This window comes from Danio rerio, chromosome 17 (genome assembly GCF_049306965.1).
Source record: "Danio rerio strain Tuebingen ecotype United States chromosome 17, GRCz12tu, whole genome shotgun sequence".
Classification (NCBI taxonomy): Eukaryota; Metazoa; Chordata; class Actinopteri; order Cypriniformes; family Danionidae; genus Danio; species Danio rerio.
In genome coordinates, this window is record NC_133192.1 from 15,888,050 (window position 1) to 15,911,165 (window position 23,116).

Consider the following 23,116-nt stretch of genomic DNA (forward strand, 5'->3'; position numbering starts at 1 on the left):
GGACAATGCTATGACATACTATGACCCTTTCTACAAATTGTCAAATAGGTTTTTGGTGTCCCTAGAGTATCTATGTGAAGTTTCAGCTCAGAATATCCCAAAAATAATGTTTCATAACTCTTTAAAACTGCCCTTTTTAGGATTTGATCATAATTGTTCCGTTTTGGTGACTGTCGCTTTAAATTCAAATGAGATTGTGCTCTTTTTAAAAGGGGGTGGGGCTACAAATGTGTCAGCATAGTGGCAGATTTGAAAACAAGACTAATGTCTTATGCTAATGAAGAAAAAATCTGATGACATGTACAAATTGAGAATATTAAAGTGTTTCTGCAGTCTGTTTTTAAAACGTGATTATAAAAAATAGAATTAAGACATGTTGACCATTAGAAGTTGGTTATATTTACAGACCGTTGCCACACAACTGTTTAAACCCCTTAAAAAAAGTGATTTTTGCATAATAGGTCGCCTGTAATACCAGGCGAAAATGGTAATGCATCTCTCTCAGCTGACCACTTATGATCGGTCACTGTTAACGCATGTTTATATCAGGTGCAAACATTATGAAGACATCCTAAAGACCCTGGAAATTTAAGTCCACCAACCTAAACTGTAAATGTGATGAATGTCTTGTGATAAACTACTTGATTAATTAAATAAGGACAAACAGAGAAAGCAAAACGGGGAAAGGAAACACTTAGGGAAGTGTCAGACAAACAGTCAAAAGCACATCCTTTTAGAGAATGCCAGTGTTAGTAACCTTGGATGTTCACACGCCTGAAGGATTGGCCTGAAATGCTGTACAAGCCACAGAAAACGAGGTCACCCCTGAGGCTGATCTGGTGTTGGATCATGAACACCTGATGGGTCTGAGAGAACAGACCATCATTTCAGAGACGTTATTCAGAATTTTTATAAAACTCCACAATTATATTTTCAATTCATACGATGCATTAAGTGTCTGACAATTCTGATATCAAATTATACCCATTTTATATTTATAGCAAACAGTACCTGCAACAATGTTATCTACGAGAGACGTAATTCTCTCTTTCACATATGACATAGTCCATTAGGTCATCGCCTGCCCGCAGCAGCCGCTATTCATGTCTTGTCTAACAAATGAGCCGTAATTAGAGAACTTTCATTTCCTCCTGTCACAGGAACAATTACCAGAAATGCATGTTTTAAGGCTTAACATGGAAGCTATATTGAAACTTCAGCTCATCACGCTTAGGGGGGCTTAGCTACATGTCAGTTGTAAATTAAAAATGGGAATTTTTTCATGTTTTGCCTGTTCGTTTTACAAGAGTGTTTTGGGGACCTGCAAATGCAAACTTTTCAAAAAAGGCTTCAAAGTGTACGTTTTAGTTTTTTTAAATATGCCATTTTGGTTTCCATATAAATGCAAAAATGAAGCAGTGCTACATGTTCAGTCTACTGACCTTATTCTTTAATGCACTTGTTTTTGCAATTGTTTTAGAACTTTCGATTCAGTTGACTATTGGAGAAATTACTAGGAATAATAATCGGAAGAAAACAGTCAAACTACGTGAATCTTATGTTTTGGCAAATTGTACGGAATATATATTTTATGCATGTATAAAGTTATGCAATTTTTATTTAATTCTCAGTTTCTCTGATTTTATGATTTACAGTTATGCATTTGTTTAAAGCATGATATTTGTTTTATTCTGTAAACTGCTTACTAGGACCACACAAAATCTGCACGCGCAGAAATCTGCAGATTTCCACAGATTTTTGGCCCACCATTGAGTCTATTTATTTACCTGTGCAAATGTGTGTCAATCTATATTTATTTAGTTTTTAAATACATTTTGGTAATGTGGTAAAGTGTTCCTTAGATTTTTTTACAATACAGTTTGTAAAGTAATAATTTCTGTCTTTTGGTAGATATATTAAGTGAAAGACTTGCTTTGTTTACCTAATAAGTAGATCTAGATGGATTTGCATTGCAAACAATAAATAAAGGTTGAAAGGTATTTTTTTTTATTTATTAGGTTTTTAGTTACGATACTCCCAAAATAATTCCACATAAATCCGCAGATTTTTAACAAAATCCTCCACAGAAATAGCAAGATATGTCTGCAGATTCTGTCATGTTATGTCAGATTATGTCATTCAGATATGACATATTTTAATATAACTTTAATTGTTAACTTTTAAAAGTGTAAACTTTTAAAAATATATATTTTTTAAGTGTAAAACATTTTTTAAATTAAATAACAAAAGTGCTTAACTTTAGGCAATATAATACCAATGATTTAATTTAAAAGTTTGGAAATCAATATTTGATGCATGGTGGATTAATTCACTCACTCATAAATCACTCATTCATTAAGTGATTTTCAGTCAAAACTATTTGAAAAAATTACTTTGAAAGGAAAATAAATCTGTAAAAATAACAGCATTTTGAAATCTGAAGTTATTTACCTATATAGAAAAAAAATATTGCATTTAAAAATATTATAAACATATAAATTATATGTATACGAGTATGATTTTGCGTTTATGTTTTTTTTTTTTTTTTTTTTTTTTTTGCCATTTTAGCTTTTTGGAGTTCACAAAACAGCTGGGGGAAAAAACAATAAATTACTCTCACCACACTAAGATTAAAAAAACAATGCAATAATTAAAAAAAATAAATCTCATGTTAAAAAATTTAGTTTTGCATAATAACAAAATAATTTTCTTACAGTCTGAAACGTCATATCAACCACCCAAATACTGCATGTCAGCCAGAGCATCTCTTCTCCATACAGTACATACAGTTGTCTATCTATCTATCAATCAGCTCCTATAACTTGACAACAAAGTAACCTGATCCAACACTTTGACACTTATCACAACTGCTCAATCAATCTCTCCATGCCCCTGCCCATAAACACAACGCACAAGTGTGACAACAACAAAAAAAATGAATTAAACGAACGTGCCAAATCAAACCAGTGCAACACAAACCAACCCGCTGACATTACCTGGTGAGAATCCCAGGTTATTCTGCATGATCGGACCTTAATTTTGCTGCATTGTCCTTCAGCTGTGAATTCCTGCACAGTCTCGACGTGATTCCACTCCATTATTTCTCTAAGAGTCAGGTGCGCGGTCCTTCATTTACGAGCAATGCGTCGGCGGCGGACGGATGCAGTGCAGCTGTAGTGTGTATCTGCGGCGCTGTGGTGGTTATGAGACCCCCAGAGTCACAGTCCCAATCCGCAATCCCCTCTCCAAAAAGCAGGAGTGAAGTCATCCAGCACATTAGCGATGAGTCAGGCTGTCATCCTCACTCCCGCGCCACTGACTTTGCGCGTTTCTGCTTACTATACATAGTTACAGTCTCGTGACTCTGATGAGTAATTAGGCTGCACACACACTACGTTAAACACTGATATGTTGGAAAGAGAAAACGTGACCTTTGTCAAATGTTAATGTGGATCTGTGATGATGGAGACTGCGTAAGTTTGCTCTCTCTCTCTCTTTCTCGCTCGCTCTCTCAAGCTCAAATTTGACGTGCAAGCACTTCTTTGGCTGTTAATGTGTGTGCGTGTTTCTCTCGCCCAGGAGTAGACTGCAGTAGTGATGTCCGATTCTTGAACGAGTCGTTCTGCTGAGTCGGCTCTTTTTAATGAATCTATCGGATGAGTATTTCAAAGCGTTCTCAGACGATTCAGTATTAGTATCAGTGGCACACCCTTAAACTGATTAACAGAATAAATGGGCTAATCAAAAATATTGGACATAATAGCAACATATCGCCTTATAATAGTAAAATTTAGATAAATCTATTATGTTACACTATAATTGGGTATATGCGCACTGACTTTTAATTTCAGCCAGCCACCCTCAGCGCTTCTTTTCATTATAAAATTGTCACGTTTAAGGTCTGATTTCTTTTAAAGTCACTGATCTCTACTGCCTGATAGATATACGATATAAAGAGGGCCCAGACCGGACAAGATGCACTGCATAAAATTTTATTTCCCCCTGCCATGTCATTAAAATATAAATATATATATATATATATATAAAATATAAGTATTTTCAATGGCGTTTCTGTGCTCATCAGCTGATCATGATGTCGCTAGCTTTTACACAGTCTTTCATCTCGTTTTACACCTGAACAACTAAATGATTGCTTAAGTCTAATGAACTGAATGTATTGTCATTACAATACAACGTTGATGCTGTAAAAGAAACCTAATGAAATTGAAAATAGTCAAATTAAGCTTTCACCGGAAATTTTAAAAGTAGCTGAAAAACACTAGCTGTGAATAGAGCCCATTGTTTAACAAATTTAAATGGATTGAACATAAAACAATTAAGTTGTCCAAAACACCACAACAAGTATGTTGTTTTATCTCACTTCCAATAAGTACACTCAAAACAACTCATTAGATGAACTCAATTTAATTGTGGGCAGGATTTACATCCAATAAATGTGTTTAACACCAACTAAAAAACTATTTACACAATTAAATGCAAGTGAGTTGGTCCAACATGATTTTATCGAATAAAAGTTTAAATACATTTTTTTTAAATACAAACTCAAAGGTCTGATAATATCATGAATGTCTATTATGTGTTGTACATTTCAAAGTCTCTAGTTTTATTTGAAGTTATCCAAAACGAACTATAAAAGAGCCATTTTTAAGCATATTTCATGAGTTACAGTTGATTGAGACTGATCTCAAACTAATTTTAGGACAGCTATTGCTCACTGACCAACTGCATTTGTGCTAATTAAGCTGCCAACACCCAAAGCATGGGTGCTTCTGCAAGGTGGTAATCTCAAAACACAATGGATTACATACATTTTTTTTTTAATATTCAAACTAAAGAATAGATTATACTCTAACAAGTCTTTCTATAAACTTTAAAGACTTAAGATTACTTTTATTGTCAACATTTCCCTCTCCTAATTCAATCCCATGCAAATCATGCTGGGAACTACAAATCCCCCAACCAGGTAGTTGAACCAACACAATTCCTTCATGTTGTCCCAACACAAAACGCTTAAGTTAACTTAATAGGTCACAAATTTAAGTGAACTGATTATAAAACAAATTAATTGGCCAAAGAAATTACAAGAATTGTGTTGTTTCAGCTCATTTTGAACAGGTAGTTTGAACAAGCAGCAGTAATCATTTTTTGAGTGTAGTTTGAACAAGCAGAAGAATCTTTTTATTTTTTGAGAGTACAAAACTAAAATAAATTTCATTTAAGCTACTTAAAATGTAAATATAATTTAAAAAAACTTTTTTATGAGACCATAATATTTTTTTTTACATTTAAATACAAAAAAAATTAAATGTAGCAGTGTAGTTTTTTTATTAGACTACACAGTAAAAATCTATTGAAAACCTGAAGGACAAAAATCTACTTCATGTTTTTTTTTCCGGTATTATGTTTATCATATTTGGTACCTGTAGGCCTATTTTAATGCAAATTGTATTATTTTTATGGTTATTTGTTCAAAATTGACTTTCCCCATCTTTATTTGCCTAAAAAATTCCAAATGACAAGAAATCCTTTTACATTGGCATTAAACTGATTCATTTAAGAGGCTTTTAGTCGGTTGTCAGATGAGTTCGTTTGCGATGACCACAATCTAAGTTTGTTTAAATGGGCAAAAATAATAATAAAACCTTTCTTCTTTCTTTCAGCAAATCATCTAAATGAGCTTAATTTTTTTTTTTTTTATTTTATTATAAGCTCATTATTTGTTTTTGTTTTGGCTAAAATAAAAGCAGTTTTTTATTTTTCAACATTATTAGCCCCCTTAAGCTATTTTGTTTTGTATAGTCTACAGAACAATAACAATAACTTGCCTAATTACCCTAACCTGCCTAGTTAACCTAATTAACATAGTTAAGCCTTAAAAATGTCACTTTAAGCTGAATACTAGCATCTTGAAAAATATCTAGTAAAATATTAAATACCATCATCATGGCAAAGAAAATAGAAATCAGTTATTAGAAATTAATTATTCAAACTATTATGTTTAGAAATTTGTTGAAAAAATCTTCTCTCCGTTTCAGTTTCAACTGTATTTGAATCAGTTCAAATAACTTGATTCCAAAAAAAGGACTCGTTCACAACACCCAGAGCCCCCTCCCCTCCCCTCCTCTCCTCTCCTCTCCCGGGGGCGCCACTGTCAGAGCCCCGCGCTGCGCCACCGCTGTCCCGCACACACTCAGATGCGTGACTGGCTCCACAGCATCTGCCTTCAGTGTTTGCAGCTCTGCGACACAACTTTACAGCATGAGTGTGCTTTACAATGCGCTATATGCATTACAAAAGCTGACGAGACTGACTGATGTTTAACAAGTAAACAGTGTAGGATTCTGAAGGAAGCTGATAAGAATCTTTTGTCTTGTATCTTGTATCACATACTATTAATTTACCATTGCTTAGATACCTTTATATTGCATGTGTATGTACATGCATTTATTTATTTATATACATGTAATTGTAATTTTTATTAATAATATTTTAACAATAATTATTTATGTTTTGTCTTGTTTTTCTTCAGTACATACTTAAAAGTTGAATAAAGACAGTGTTTAAAAAACAAAATCAAACTGGTTACATTAAAACTGGGGAAGAGATTGCGACTCAGTTTAATCAATAGTATTACACATGTCTTAATTGTATTACAAATGTGCATATTTCGAAATTAAAACACCCAATAAAGCCAACACGAGGGGGTTTAGATGCACAATTCTGCACAAAATGCATGTCTTTCTGTGAGATGCGGGCTATAGCCTATTAGTATTCCAACAGCGATGAGCAATTTAACAAGATGCTTTTTGTGCCAGTTGGATGAGGTATCTCGGACAGAAATGGGCACAGTCAATAAGTGGCATAATAATGCTGATCCAGGCATTTAGTTCTCTCCGCATTTTAATAGCTCCTAGTACTGATTCATTTAACTGACCGCGGTCACTCATGACTGACCTTCATGTGTCCATACGCTAAAGAAAAAAAAAAACACTGCTAGTGCCACAGGCCAAAATCTGTGCTCTCCACTTCAGCGTAATGTGCATCAGACAGCCGTGTTCTTTAGAGGGATGATTCTGTTCTGCAAAAATAGGCGACTGCAGGAGAACAACGCGGGACAAATAAAGAGCAATCCATAAACTGGAGATGCATAATCACATGTTGTTCTGAACAAACCATCTAAACCTAGAATTCAGCAGTGGGACTGTTCCTACTCTTTGAATTGCTCTAGTTTTTTTGTTCGTTTTAAGTAGCCAGTAAATCACTGCCTATAAACTAGAAAAAAATGGGTTGCAGTTCTGTTCTAATAGATTCAGGATTATTATCGCTAACTTAAACTAAAAAAGAAAACTAAAACTTAGGAAAAAAACAGACATTTTAAAGAATACAAATATTAATAAAAGAAATTATCTAAAAAAAAAAATTTTATTTCATCTAGTTGCTTCAAAAACAAAACTTAAATAAAAATTTAGTATACCAGCATAATGGCATAACTAATTATTTTATACTGCAATAATGCATTAAATAAATTATAAAAAGTGAGTGTGTTTGTCAGGGTTATTATTGCTAACTTGAACTAAAAATAATTAGTAAAACTTAATAAAAGAAACATTTTCATTAATAATACTGTTAATAAAAGAAAACATGAAAAAAAAAGTTTTATTTAATTTAGTTGCAGTGCAGCGTGTCTCATTTTCTTTTAGGGTAGAACTTTTGAGTACTTAAAAAACAAAACTTAAATAAAATTCAGTAGCATAATGGAAAGCAGTAAATTAAGATTTTAAAGTATAAAACAATAAACTTAAAGGGATAGTTCACCCGAGAATGAAAATTAGCTCATCACTTACATTGTAAAACCCAAGTTAAGGTAACTCAAACCATTAGAGGAAATCGATTGCAACAAACCATTTAAGTTCAAAAAGTAATCCTAGTGAGTACTGTGAACTTAATCTTTTTGAGTACATGAAGCAATTTGAGCACAATAAAACCCAATAAATGAAGAGAACTCAAACCAACTGAGTACCTTAAAACCCAACAAGTTAAGGCAACTCAAACCATTTGAGGAAATCGACTGCTACAAACCATTTGAGTAAAAAAAAAAACTAATCCATATGAGTACTGTAAACTTACTCCATTTACGTTAAAGTAATGAGGTATTTAATTAACAAATTACCTTCAAGACTGAGTTCAAAACTCTTTTCAAAGGAGTAGAATAAACTTTCAGTAAATTTTGAGTTAACTACACTCATTTCATTTGATAAAGATGACTGTTGGGTTTTACATTGTACATTCCTTTGTGGGGTTTTAAACCTTTATGAGTTTCTTTTTTACTGTTAGCAACAAAAGAAGATAATTCAAAGAATGCTAATTGCTGGCAGCCATTAGCATGTTTTCATCAAAAGATTAAAATTTAATTTATGTGCAAAACTGGATTATCGCATAAAAGACATGCGAATAAAGCAGCGTTTCCATCCAATGAGTCAAAGAGAACCAAATTGTAACTTCCTGATTAACTGGCATCAAATGTCAACAGTAAAATCTGAATTGCTGTGGTAGGAGAAGCTGCGTCAACCTTTTCTTTATTTATTAAATGACTCGCGCCTCAGAAGACAAATGCCGACATGCAGTGAACGCGTCTTGGCATTTAAAGGTGTAAGACATGGAACACAGATGCTCTTGACAGTTCTGGAGTTAAATATTATTGTAAAAACACTAATACTGAAATGATTAAGGCATTTTAGAATGACCAAAACAACATTTCAGATGTTTTAGTGTGCTCAGCCTGTTGGTTTGTCCATTCGCAGATATTTTTATCATCACACGATCTCTTATAACAAAATCACATGACCTCTTTAACGCGAATCCTGGCATTTGTTCAGTAAAAGTGTTTCCATCGTAGTTTATGCACATCTTTTCTTATTGAATAAAAAGTTTATCCTACTCAGTTATGCACATACATTCTTTATGCGCATTTTCAAAACTTATGCGCATCATGTCATTTCCATTAACCGTTTTTTATGCGCATATCCAAAATGCGCATAAAAGTAGCTGTTGACTTTTACAGTAGAAAAAAAAAATTAGTGTGGAAGTCCAACAACCAGCATTTTTCATAATATCATCTTTAGATGAAAGAAAGTAAATGAGGTTGTGGACAAGTTAAGGTTGAAAAAAATGATAACAGAATTATTCTTTTTTTGGGTGAAATATTTAAAGGGGACCTATTATGCCCGTTTACAAGATGAACAATAAGTCTCTGATATCCCTATAGAATGCCTTTGTAAGAATGCCTGATTAAAATATCCCACAAATAATGTTTTATAACCCTTTGAAATTGCCCCTTTTAGTCTTTGATCCTCATTGTGTAATTTTGATGACTGTCACTTTAAATTCAAATGAGACTTTTTAAAAGAGGGCGGAGCTACAAATGACTATGTGTCAGCATAGTGGCAGATTCAAAAACAAGACTAACCTCCAATGTGGGAGAGATCATCACTAATGAGCGGGGCTTTTCTCCTCTGATGACATGTATAGTACAAAGGGAGAATGCCAAATTAAAATTAATAGTTTTGTACCATGAGAAGCTGGTTATATTCATACACTGTTGGCACATTACTGTGTTTAAACCCCTTATAAAAGTGATTTTTGCATAACAGGTCCCCTTTAAATGTTTAATTTGAAGTACATTTTTGAATTCAGGGTCATTAAGGAAAAACAGTTAGCAACAATGTTATTTCAGCACAATTCTGTAAATACTGTAGTTTTTTTATAATTAGAAGAGTTTACAGTGTTGTCTTCAAACAAAATATTACATTAATTCACAGATATTTTTTGCAGCATTTAAACAGAAAGGTTTCTCTTTTATGACTATGCACAGTGCCTTGAGGGAAAACAAGCGCAGATCTTCTGCAACTTTCAAGGGCTAAGCATTCATCTCTGCGGATGGAGCATTTGCATTCTCGCAGAACTCCTAATCGCATTTTACGGTGAATTTTGATTATCTAATAAAGTTTTATCTGCTGGATGCAGGAGGCACAGTGCGACCGAAATGGTAACTCTGTAAGCATCATCACAGAATGTTACAGGAGCATCTAGAGGCAGAAAAAGAGAAAGAAAGAGAAGGTCAATGATAGTGATATCGGAGCAATGCAAGGGCAGAGACAAAGCTGACAGGCCTGAAAACCCAACAACGAGCCTGATGAAAGATCTCTTTATATTCTTGCAAAGCCAAACATGAAAGTCTTGTCCAGACTGCGGCTTGGAATCACCCACGCTGTGGAGATGCATAAAGCCAGTGCTTGCCTTTTTTAATTAAATGTAATGGTTTAATTAAAATCTGTAAAGAAAAATCAGACAACTTTGAAAACAGTGGCAAACACTACTGAGTGTGTTTACGGTGTGGTTACACTACAGCAGGGGTTCTCAAACTTTTTCTCATGAATGGCCAAAAACCAAACTTGATTGAGGCCAAAGGTAAATAAAGATGCCATCTGTAAATTTTGAATTAATTTAATAATATTTAAAAATAACTAAAAAGCATTGCTTTATAATAACTAACAAAGCATCATTTTTTATATTTATAAAGAAATTATTATAGTAAAAGGAATCTCATTTATAACAAAATGGAGCACTGTTGAATGAAGCATTAGTTTTTGCTTTGATTTGCTTACCATGGTCCATATCCATCAAGTGACATTATTTACTGTACATTTTTAAAAAATCAGATTTGTTTGCAACATTTAATTAAAACATTTTTTTTTTTTTTTAGCTCAGCAATAAAACAAACTTACAACAAAAAGTTACATCAAATTAGAAATTATGATTTCTTTTAAAGGCATCTCCCCAATCCCTCTCCATTCTTCTCACTCTCTTAGATGGGATGTGGGCCAAATCAAAGTTTACAATGGGCCAACTTTGGCCCACGGGCCCTTATTTAGGCATCACTGCACTACAGCAATGTGCTAAAAACAGAAATATTTTTTGATGTGAGAAGTATAGATGACGACATTGTCCAAAACAATTTGAACCAGACCTGTGAAATTGACTGAAAGTGCTCTATTTTGGCCAAAAGTTCACTCAAATGCTTGTTCAAACTATTTAATTGAAATGAGCTGAATAAACAGTTTCTGAGTTTTTTTGGGGACAACCTAATAATTTCAAGTTTAATCGACTTAAATTTGTAAAACAATTAAGTTAACTTAATCTATTTGAGTTGGGATAACAATAAGGAATTGTGTGAAACCAACAAATCATATGCTTGTTTGTTGTAAAAAATCATAATAATGACAAAAAATACTAATTTGTGGATCTTCTTAATTCCGGATGCAGCTATGCTGCCGTTGTGGCTGGTGTATTCTGGGAAATTTTCTTATCCCTTGGTTTTGAGTATGGTCCTGAAAAATCTCGGTTTGAGGGGGTACCTAGCCTATCTAGTCCCCCTGTGACACCTCTACCCCTTCACATGAAGAAGAATTGGAATTGGGCCTTATTGTAGGCTTGGATCAATCTAACTGGTTTATTGCTGATTACGTATGGGAGACCAGCGGCGGTTAATCATGGTACACTACAAAAATATCTTTTTGCTGCTTGTTCAAACTACTTAATTAAAATGAGCTGAAACAACTCAGTTCATTAGGTTTTTAAGTTGACAACTTAATTGTTTTGTTTGATCAACTTAAATTTGTTAAGTTAAATTAACTGATTTGTGTTGAGACAACATGAATGAACTGTATGAAATGCTACATTTTTTTTACAGTGTAAAAATGTTTCTGTTTTTGAAACGAAACAATCTGTTGTCAATCTGTGCACACAGAAAACGTCTATGAGTATTGAATTAAGTGTCTTCCTGCACTCGAATGGTCTAATAGTTTGTGGGTATTCTAATTTATACGGCTTACACACTTAACAAACTTTGACCACTTGTCTTTTAAATCAGCCTCCAGGCCACTCCTTAATGTCAAGCCCTGAATTTGTAATATAATTTCTCAATATCACGCAACTTATTGCATTTTCACACAAATGAATGCAGCACATGCTGAGCATCTTTCGAACAGTGCTATAAAACCATCCTTCATCCACCTGATCTCTCGGAAAAAAGATGTATTCAAAGCAAACAACATTAAATATATAGTTTACGCACTGTTGACACGTGTATAATGACATCAACATCCCAAACAAAGCCTGATGCATTCTGACCCTAAAAGAATCACTATATAAAGATAAAGCACAACTGCTGATTCGCAGCTGCTAGGTTGTATTATCAAGGGAGAGCGGGATTTTTGGTGTGCCGAACATCTAGTCATCTAATATATTTTGCCTTCCAGCCCTTTGACCTGGTTTAAAGTGGAGCACACTTGCAGACTTGCATATTATGCTGACAGTTTTAGAGTAACCGTATACAATCAGGCCAGCGCAGGGCTTCACGAGTCCTAAAGTTTATTGGCCGGATGTAATTAAAATATCATCACATGATCCTGCTTGAAAGAGAAGCTCCCTACTGTCTGGATTATCTCTAATAACAGCTGCATGATGGGACACGTGGAGGAAAGCGTATCGAGATACCGGAGCAATAGCGTCGCTCATTTATAACATAACTGGTGATGCTGGGAAGGTCCCGATGACCACCTGTTCAAGTGCTGAGCGGCTTTATATGGGTTTTATGATTATAGCAGTATGGAATGTGAATCTGGAGTATTACACGCAGACATCAATTTCCCTTTTCCTAAAATACTCACTGAGGAATGTAGATGGGAGTTTTTGAGCTTAGAAAAAGAATGTTGTTTAAAGGTGCCCTATAATGAAAATCTGTGTATACCGAAGCACAGAACAATAATAAAAGATCAGTATTTAAAAATGGGCATACTATGAGCCTCAGACACTACTGTTTCCTCATTCTCATGTCAATTCCACGAGTGTAAAACCCCAGTGGACAATAGGCCAATCAGAAAACAAAACAAACTGTGACGAGACTCACAGGCCACGCCTTTCACATTTGCATGTATGCCTACTTTAGGTCATTTATCCAGACCTCATGAGTGGCAGACATCATCGTATGAACACAACTCATATGGAGAAGGGAATAAATGAAGGTCGAAGCCAGCTCCAACTGGGAGGGACTTGAGCTCCAAGTTGGTGGGCCTACGAGCTTCATGTGGGCTGTACATTTCTGGAATTTTTATTTATTAAATGTCTTGTATATGACACAGAGTCAAATATTGTGCTTTATGAATGTCTACACCTACCCCAACGCACCTACACCACCTAAATCCAACCTACTTGTGGTGTAATCCCTTCCCACTTGGAGGTCTTCGGGCTGCAGCAATACCTACTTGTTCATATGCACCTCTGAGATCATTAAAAAAAAACTCTAAAATCATTAATATGCATGCCTCAGTCTGCGTTCGGTAAGCTAAACGTTTTCTAGTCATTCAACAGTGATAGTTTTCCTCCCTTAGTTATTTTAAGCATATATTTCACTCACCATGTTTTCAAGACTTTTATTTTGAAAACGTAAGCGCCAAATTGTTAACAAAGTCTGTATGTTTCAAAGTCACCTCAAGGTGAAAAATGCAAGATTTACAAATTACACATTTATTCATCTTCACTCCGAAGAGGTATAAGAAATGTTTAGTTGTTAATGTACGCTGAAGCAAGAACTTAAACAATGTCAAACTTTGATGAATAAAAAGCATCTGCCAAATGCATGAATGTAAAATATATTCCATTATAATTAAAATTCATCTTTATTTCTATAGTGCTTTTACATTGTTTAGATTGTGTCAAAGCTGCTTAACCTAGATAAATGAATTAACATAGATATATACAGTTTAAAATAGATACATGTAAATGAAATATATGCCATTATCACATAAATATTATAATCTGATTGAGTTAAAATGTTTTTAATTAAAATAACAAAACAAAACTAGTTAAATGGCATTTAAAAGCATAACAAAATTACCATTATTAGATTTTAGTCATTTAAATAAAAATATTTTGACAAATGAAAGTAATTATACATTATAAGTACTAAAAGTGTCAAACAATTAAATAGAAGTTAAAATAGAGTACTATAAACACTATTGAAATGAGTGAAATGTTTGAAACTTTCACAGTTTTATGATAATTGCTGAATGTGAATCTGGATTATTACATGCAGACATCAATTTTCTTTTCCTTAAAATACTCTGAGTATTGTAGATGTAGAGTATTGTACTGTAGATGTGAGTTTTTAAGCTCAGAGAAAGAACGTTCTTAAAAAGGCATGATGGGTATCATATTGAGAAGAATAGAAAGCAAGTGTTGTTTTTTAAACCTGTGTTTTCTGATTCTCGAACATACTTTGCTTATGTGTAACAATCATGTGGCGACTACAGTGATGTAAAAAAAATATTCTTCTGTCTAGATTAAATGTTCACTATTTTCCAAATCTTCTGTAGCAGTGTAAATAACAACTATAACGAACTTGTTAGGCTTTCTTAAAGTTCAAACAGTAGAGCAAAGCACTAGCATTGCTAGTTGGGTTCGATTCCCAGATTCCCAAAAACTGACCAAGTGTGTACCTTGAATGAAAAAAATATATTCAATTCAATTCATTTTTATTTTTATAACGCTTTTTAAATGATTAAGATGGTGTCAAAGCAGCTTATAATAGATGGTCACACTTTATTTTGATGGTCCGCTTGTTGAATTTAAGTTACATTGCATCTACATGCCAACTAATTCTCATTGGATTATAAGTAGACTGTTAGTTTGGGATTAGAGTTAGTGTAAATTGACATGTACTAGCAAAGTTTCTTATCAACAGACATTAAACAGACAGTCTACTAATACTGAAATGGACCATCAAAATAAAGTGTTACCTAATAGATATGTAATATATATGTGACATTATAATATAAATATATTAGATAGTTAAACCTCTCTAATTGAAATTCAAAAGATTTTAAAATAAAGTAGCAAAACAAAACTAGCTAAATGACATTTAAAAGAATAAAAATATTGTCATTATTACATTTTAGCCATTTAAATTCAAAATTAAAACAAATAATATTCAAACAAAGGAAAGTAATTATAATTTTTAAGTACTAAATTTGTCAAAATATTGAAAATAAAAATAAAAGCTAAAATGGAGTACTATAAATACTACTGAAACAAGTGAAATGATTGAATCTTTCAGAGTTTTATGGTTATAGCTGAATGTAAATCTGGATTATCACAGTTTCCTGTTTCTCAAAATACTGACAGAGGAATGTAGATGTGTGCTTTTAAGCTCAGAAAAAGAAAACACAGGCTCATTTTTAAAGCACGATCACTTTCATCTGGAGTAAAATAGAAAGGCAGTGTTATGTGTCTTTTTCTCTTTTTTGGCAACAGAGAAATCTGTGTATTTCTCTAAATGTCCTGCGTCCGCCACATGAACCAGTCCACTGCTGATGACTTTGGCGGAGGACTGGAGCTTATCAGCACATTGCACACAAGCTTCCAGCTGCGAAGCTTTCAACTTTTAACTTCCAACTGGAGTCTCTCATGTGGACCAGAATTAAATGGCGGCTGCAGTCAGAACTGACTCTTTAAAGTAGCAGTTCTGTCTTAAAAATATTATTTCTGCCATTATTTTCCTAACAGTTTACTATTTCACAGGCTTTCCGAAGCAGTGCTGTTATTATTAACTAATAGTATTAAGAATGAGTTGCATTCATATTCCTTCAGCTTAGTCCCTTATTTATCAGGGGTTGCCACAGCGCAATGAACTGCCAAATATTCTGGCATATGTCCAGCGACAACCCAGTACTAAAAGGGTTATAATAGAGTATAATAGATTAACATTCAACTTAAAAACTTTAAATAAATATAGAAAAAAAGTCAATTAAAACATTAAAGCAGCTTAATAATAGAAAATTATTTAAACAAATATAAATAAAAATTTAGCTGCAAGCAGCAATTATCGGGGCCAAGCAGCCACACCATAAACAAGCACAGCAACAAGTTACAGAGCGATTGGATAATTTCTTTAACTTTTTGGAAGCATGGTCTGAGCCATGGTGGAATTTGGGCTAACAATCTATGGAGAGTTTAAAACAGCAGATTTTCAAACTAATTCAAAATGGTGGACAGGAAGTTGTGTCAATTAGGGAATAAATTATATGTATAATCCAAGGAATCTGCAAGACCAGCCTCATGACAATAGACAAAACTATTCAAAAGTCAAAATTAAAAAATGACTTTGTTTGAGGGATGCATTTAAATCAGCTTGAGCCAAGGAATGAAGAGATAAAAAAAAGAATTTTGATTGTAGCCCATTCTGTTAAAATGTTGTATAGCAATAAACATAAGTGAAACTTTGGACAAATGCTGGTGCTAAAGAATTTAAGTTAGAGAGTCCAAATTTGTTGTGGTTGAAGATCAGACTGTCCTATATCACTATCAGTGTGCTAAACTTTGCACAAATGCCGCAAACGGTTCATAGGGCTGCCATAGACTCCCAGAGCGGAAGAAGAAGAAGAAAAAGAAGAAGAAGAGGAAGAAGAAAAAGCCGAAAGAATAATAATAAGAACCGGAATGGATACAAAAGGTGCATACACACCTTCCATGCTTGACCCCTAATGACAAGTGACAATAAAATCTGATTAAAAAATAAATTTAAAAAATCAGACAAAGTTTTTTTATTAATTACAATTAAATGTTCATATGAATGAAATTAACTGAATCTGAAATCATTTTAAATGTATACATTTTATTAAGTCAGTCTAAATAAGACTATATTCTAAATACATAAATGTCATATTTACATATAATTAAAAAATGGATACTAGTAGAATTAAGGGTCCCACTTTATATTAAGTGGCCTTCACTAATATGTACTTACATAGGAAGTAATAGTTGTTACAATGTCCTTATTGTGTAAATACATGTATTTATTGTGTACTTATGCTTGATTAAATACATGTATGTAATTACATCTGTAGTTAACTTTTGTAGGTACATTTGTAAATGCACTGTTGACCATCCCTTTCACCTTAACCCACCCTTAAACCTACCCACACCACCAAACCTGTCCATAATCCAACCTCTATCCCAACTCAAGAGCACCACAAGTGTTCTCAAATACATTATAAACACAGTAAGTACATTGTATTTATTTTTTTGATGTAAGTACATAGTAGTTGAGGATGCTTAATATTAAGTGGGACCGAATTAGGACAATATTTCTTGCAGATATGACCATTTTTCTGGTCAACTACTATTCTTCTGTACACACTAGAGATTAGAAAGCATATATTTAATAAACAATATTACAGTACAGAGAGTTAAAGTAAATAAAGACCACATTTTCATTTTTAATTTTTCAAGTTAAAAAATGTATTATTATATTTATATTAAATCCTGTGTACTCTAGGTATCAAAGCCCTAAAAGACAAACCCATCTTACTCTAATTTTACAAAGTCAATCTGTCCCGGGATATTCAGTAATCTCATATCGCTCATTCACTGCTAATGCATTAAACACCATCAACATCTTATATTCTCAAGTGTACTATACATGTTTACGTTTCTATCCTCATGCACATTTGTTCTTATCTGATAAAAAAGTTTATACTCAGTTGTGCTGCTTATTTAAAACTAGTTGAAACAACAAAGTTCTTGAGTTTTTTTTAGGGACAACATAATTGTTTTATGTTTAATCAGCGTAAAATTGAGAAAACCATTAAGTTATCTTAATTGATTTGAGTTGCAACAAGATGAAGGGATTGTGCATTTTCTACAGTGCTTTTATGTGTTTAAAGTGTTTTATCACTTTTAAATGGTATCATAAACGTGATAAACAATAAATAATATAGTTTATCGCTTTTATTATAACTCTAATACACTTTTAAATACTTTAATATACCATTTAAAAATAAATATTATAGTTTATCGCTTTTATTATCACTCTTATACACTTTTAAATACTTTAATATACCATTTAAAAACCATACCATTTTTCACTTTTAATTGGTATAATAAAAGTGATAAACAATATTATTTATTGTTTATCACTTTTAAATGCATTTATTTAATAGTGATAAACAATAATGTTTATCGTTTATCATTTTTAAATAGTATAATAAAGTAATTAAAAAGGTATTTCTAAAATACCTGAATGTAAACATTAGCTTAAAATTTTCTGAATTGATGTGCATCCTGGAGTTTCCATCAAGCATTTTTAATGTGAAATTCCTTATAATGCACATAAAAATAGGTGGATGTAAACATAGCTAATTACACCATTGGTATGCACTCAAAGAGGTACGATAATCAGTTTAGAAGGGAAGCGGGAATGTAAACATACCCCATTTTCGGAGGGCTTGTCCGAATTCCCTCTGCACTTCCTGTCAGCTTGATCTGCAGTCTGACTTCCTGTTAGGAATAAAACAAGATTACATCATCCAACCCTGCACTCGAACAAAGTCAAAACGATGGCAAAACACAAACTCTCAAACATAAAGCTTGCTACCATATAATATATATATAATAAGTCGCATGTATGACTAAATTACGGATACCTCTCAGTCTGCAGAGCATGTGATCTAGCAGTGGGATTTTAGCTGGCATATTAACCCTGATTACTCTTTGTCGAGACACTGGATTTTGCTGAACAGCATTTAGCAACCTCCAGTCATTTCTCTTTTGTGAGCCTTTGTTTCGCCAGCGCTTTTAGCCGTGGCATCTATAAATAAGCAGGGGCTTAATTCTGTAAATCCAGGGCTGTGTTATTATGTGTAATCCTGTCAGAGGCTCTGAAAATACCTAGACCTTCATGAACGCGCTGCATCTGATAGGTCTCTCCACAATCCCACTGACTGCCCTCTGCTCTCAAAGACTAATTTAGAATATAGTGATACGACAAAGTAGATGGGTTATATATATATATATATATATATATATATATATATATATATATATATATATATATATATATATATATATATATATATATATATATATATATATATATATATATATATATGTGCATATGTGCTAAATGCTGCTTTACTTGCTAAAGCAAGATGCCTTAATGTTACACGGATATTTTTTGGTTGCTAAGGTGTTCTGACAGAACTTGGTCCATTGTTGTTCAGTTGAAAAATAAAATTAAATAAAATTAAATGTAATTTAACTTAATTTCATTTCATTTAAAAATTAAATTACATTAAAAATACATTTCTTTATTTGTTTCATATCTCATTTTACAATAATATTCATTTTTATCATTTTGAATGGTATATTAAAGTATTTAAAAGTGATAAACAATAAATATTATTTATCACTTTTTAAATTGTTTAATAAAATAATAATAATAAATAATATTTATTGTTTATCAGTTTTAAATAATTTGATATACCTTTTAAAAGTGCTAAACAATAAATAAATATTGTTTATCACTTGTATTATACCATTTAAAAAGTGACAAACATTAATATTTACTCAAAGTATCTGAATGTAAATGTTAGCATTGAAATTTTATAGTGTACATTATTGTAATTTAGTTCTTATTTGTTTCATATTAAGACTATATAATTTCATATTGAATTGGTATATAAACTAAAAGACATTTGACTTTTTTTCTGGAAAGGCACTAAATAACTTATTATTATTATTTTGTATTAAGAATGAGATATAAACTATATATATATATATATGTGTGTGTGTGTGTGTGTGTGTGTGTGTGTGTGTGTGTGTGTGTGTGTGTGTGTGTGTGTGTGTGTGTGTGATATTACTATTAATATTAACAAATCTTTGTCACATTATAGGACTATACACAATATAAGTGTTATATACACAGTAGTCTAGGAAGGTCTACAATTACATTCCTGACCTCAGAAAGTATGAAAATCTGTATTTATGTCGAAGAATCACAATTCCTGGCTTTCCTTCGGCTTAGTCCCTTTATTCATCAGGGGTCACCACAGTGTAATAAACCAACAACTTATCCAGCATATGTTTTACACAGTGGATGCCCTTCCAGCTGCAACCCAGTACTGGGAAACATCTATACATTCACACACATACACTACGGCCAATTTAGGTCATCCAATTCAGCTATAGCACAGATGAAACCCATACCAACATGTGAAGAACATGCAAACTTCATACAGACCCAGCCGGGACTCAAACCAGCGACCTTTTTGCTGTGAGGCGACAGTGCTGATCACTGAGCCACTGTGTCGCCTGTATTGATAATAATTAAATTTATATTTTTTGTGTTTAATATTTTATTATAATAATATTTATTATAGTATTATATTGAAAAGGTAAAAAGAGGATATAGTCTATAAAAACTGTTTCAATTTAGTTTTTCATTTTGTTAATGCCTAATGCATGGTACACTTTAACAAAAGTATATTTATGAATTAGAAACAATAAATAAATCCAACAATATTTATAATTATAAATATTATAATTTATAATATTTATAATTCCAGCACTGAAATGTTTATACTGTTAGGTGTTATTTGTTATTATCTGGAAACTACTCATTTCTGTGAGAAGCTTTTCCTTTTTTTAACACAAATATTTTTGGACTGTGTCTGCACAATCCTTAAAAAATCTCTGCAATCCTTCTAGCAGGATTAATTAACTCCAAAAAGCTTTAAGCTATTTGCTGAAAATTCCTGTAATTTTTCTTATCACAGAAAACCTAAAATCACAAAGTCAGTTTCTTCAGAAACTAATTCTAAAGTATGAGCAATGTGAATGATCTCATATTATCTTATATTGAAATCCAAAGTCTGTGTTTGTCTGCGGGTTGTCTCCAGTCTGATGGAGCAGTGGTTTGTTTCAGGTTCAGATACGAGCACAAGAAGGCGGGAGACCAATTACACACAAAGAGGATTAGTTACGTAACCGCAGAAAACTGCAGAGGCAAAACTCTGCAAAGCACAAAGCAGACAGCACTCGAATTCTCAAAATTAATTCTCAAATTAAGTTTGGACACTAGATCTAATAGAAAGTTAGAAATCATCAGCCTAAAATTTCCTGAAATTATATTCAATAAGCAAACATGCTAAAGTTTCAAAAAGTTTCCAGTTTGTTTTAAAAAGTTTGAAAGATTTGCCTGAAGATTGTGTTTTTGTTATCAAAATGTTTTCTTGTTTGTTTCAGAAAGTTACTAAAAATAATTTAATTTTATAAAAAAAAAAAAATTATCATCACTACTTATGTTTATTTTACTGACAGAACATGTCAGAGAGCACTAAAGAATAAAATTAGTTGCAAAGACAACATTAATGAATTATTATTAGAAATATGTTAAACATGTTAGTAAAAATACAGTTACCACATCTAATTCATTCATTCATTTTCTTTTCGGCTTAGTCCCTTTATTAATCTGGAGTCGCCACAGCAGAATGAACCGCTAACTTATCCACCATATGTTTTACGCAGCGGATACCCTTCCAGCTGCAAACCATCACTGGGAAACATCCACACACTCTCATTCACACATGTACACTACTGACAATTTTAGCTTACCCAATTCACCTATAACCCATGTCTTTGGACTTGTTGGGGAAACAGGAGCACCTGGAGGAAACCCATGCGAACACAAGGAGAACATGCAAACTCCACACAGAAATGGCAACTAGCCTGAGGCTTGAACCACTGACCTTCTTGCTGTGAGGCGACAGCACAACGTACTGCACCACCGCGTCGCCTACCACATGTAATATATAATTTAATATAATATATTGTAGCAACTTGCCAAAGTACAAATTACATTAGCACATGTGGCAATAATGATGACTTATGTTTTATGTTTATTTGTATTATTTGTAGCAGTAGTAGTATTTGCTTTTATGAGAGGACATATGAATAATTCATTGTACATTTAAAGGCAAAGGAAAAATTAGCAGACGCCAACATTCATGCAGTCAATTTGACTGTTATGGCCATCCATCGTTTTTTGTCGTAATATTATTAAAATTGTAATAAAGTTATACATCAACTATAAAAGCCACATTTTTCCTAAATATGTCTATATTTCATGCACACATTTGTTTGATTCTAAGTTATTCAATTACATCCTCTGTAGTAAGTAAAGGGACTGTTCACCAAAAACTAAATATTCCGTCATTATTTACCCTCCCTTCTCTAGATCTAAACCTTTATCAGTTTGTTTATTCTATTGAACACACAAAAGAAGACATTTTAAACAAAATTAAAAACCTGTAACCATTGACTTCCATATGTTTTTCCTATTATGGAAGTCAGGGGTTACAGGTTTTTAGCTTTCTTTAAAATATCTTCTTTTGTGTTCATTATACGAAAGGAAGGTTTGGAACCACTTGAAGGTGAGTAAATAATGAGGAGATTTACATTTTAGGTGAACTCTCCTTTTAAGGCTGTGACTGTGTAGTTATTGTGCTTATGTTCTTGTTGTTCTTCCCTTCAGTGATTTTGCTTGTTAACAGCAGGTGTTCATCAGCAGCTGAATTCACTCTGTCAAGTGGAGTATTTAAATCACTAATGTAGGGAACAGTTTTTTTTTTTTTTTTACTGTGAACTGTTCATTTATCATTTTAGTACAGCAAGCTACGTATTAATAAGTATCAATTAACAAGAAAAGTCCCTATAATCAACCAAGTCATTTTTACATCATAAACAGTAACATATTGTTTTCATACCTTTCAACCCTTCCGTTTTTCCCCGGATTCTCTCGTATTTTACAATTCTATCCTGCTATCATCCCGTAAAGGTATTTTCCCATATTTTTAATGAAGGGTGGGAATAAACATTAAAAAGCCGATCCATACGCAACCCATATTGCCAAACCCCCAGAGGCTGCCCCTTGCTCTTAAATGTAAGTCTGTTTTGTGATTTTATTTTATTTTATTTAGGTATGAAAACACCTTGAAATAAATATAAAAATGGCGAGATTCTCTTCCTTTCCATCACAGGCACCGCTGCCCCTCCTATACTATCCTCAAAATTCAGTTCATGTATTGATAAATAGACGCTGCTTCTTAAATGGATTCTGTTCACGCAATTTGAAGTGGTGCGAAAGTGGACACTCTGGGTTTTGGGTGCGTGTTTGAACAGACATATACTATTGCTACTACTA

At 32.9% G+C, this 23,116-nt stretch overlaps 1 protein-coding gene across 21 annotated transcripts in view; it reads right to left on the reverse strand.

Annotated features, from left to right (window-relative positions):
• The window catches only part of ppp1r13ba (protein phosphatase 1, regulatory subunit 13Ba), a 77,491-nt gene that overhangs the window by 21,348 nt on the left and 33,027 nt on the right, over nucleotides 1–23,116 (reverse strand). For 13 of the 21 annotated variants that reach the window (XM_073927365.1, XM_073927361.1, XM_073927364.1 and 10 more), the window contains exon 4: nucleotides 18,347–18,414. In XM_073927365.1, the coding sequence (XP_073783466.1) occupies nucleotides 18,347–18,414 (68 nt within the window). Of the gene's footprint in view, nucleotides 1–2,996; nucleotides 3,451–18,346; nucleotides 18,415–18,560; nucleotides 18,856–23,116 lie in introns of those variants that run through there. The other 8 variants (XM_073927372.1, XM_068214420.2, XM_073927370.1 and 5 more) reach the window with 5 other exon arrangements.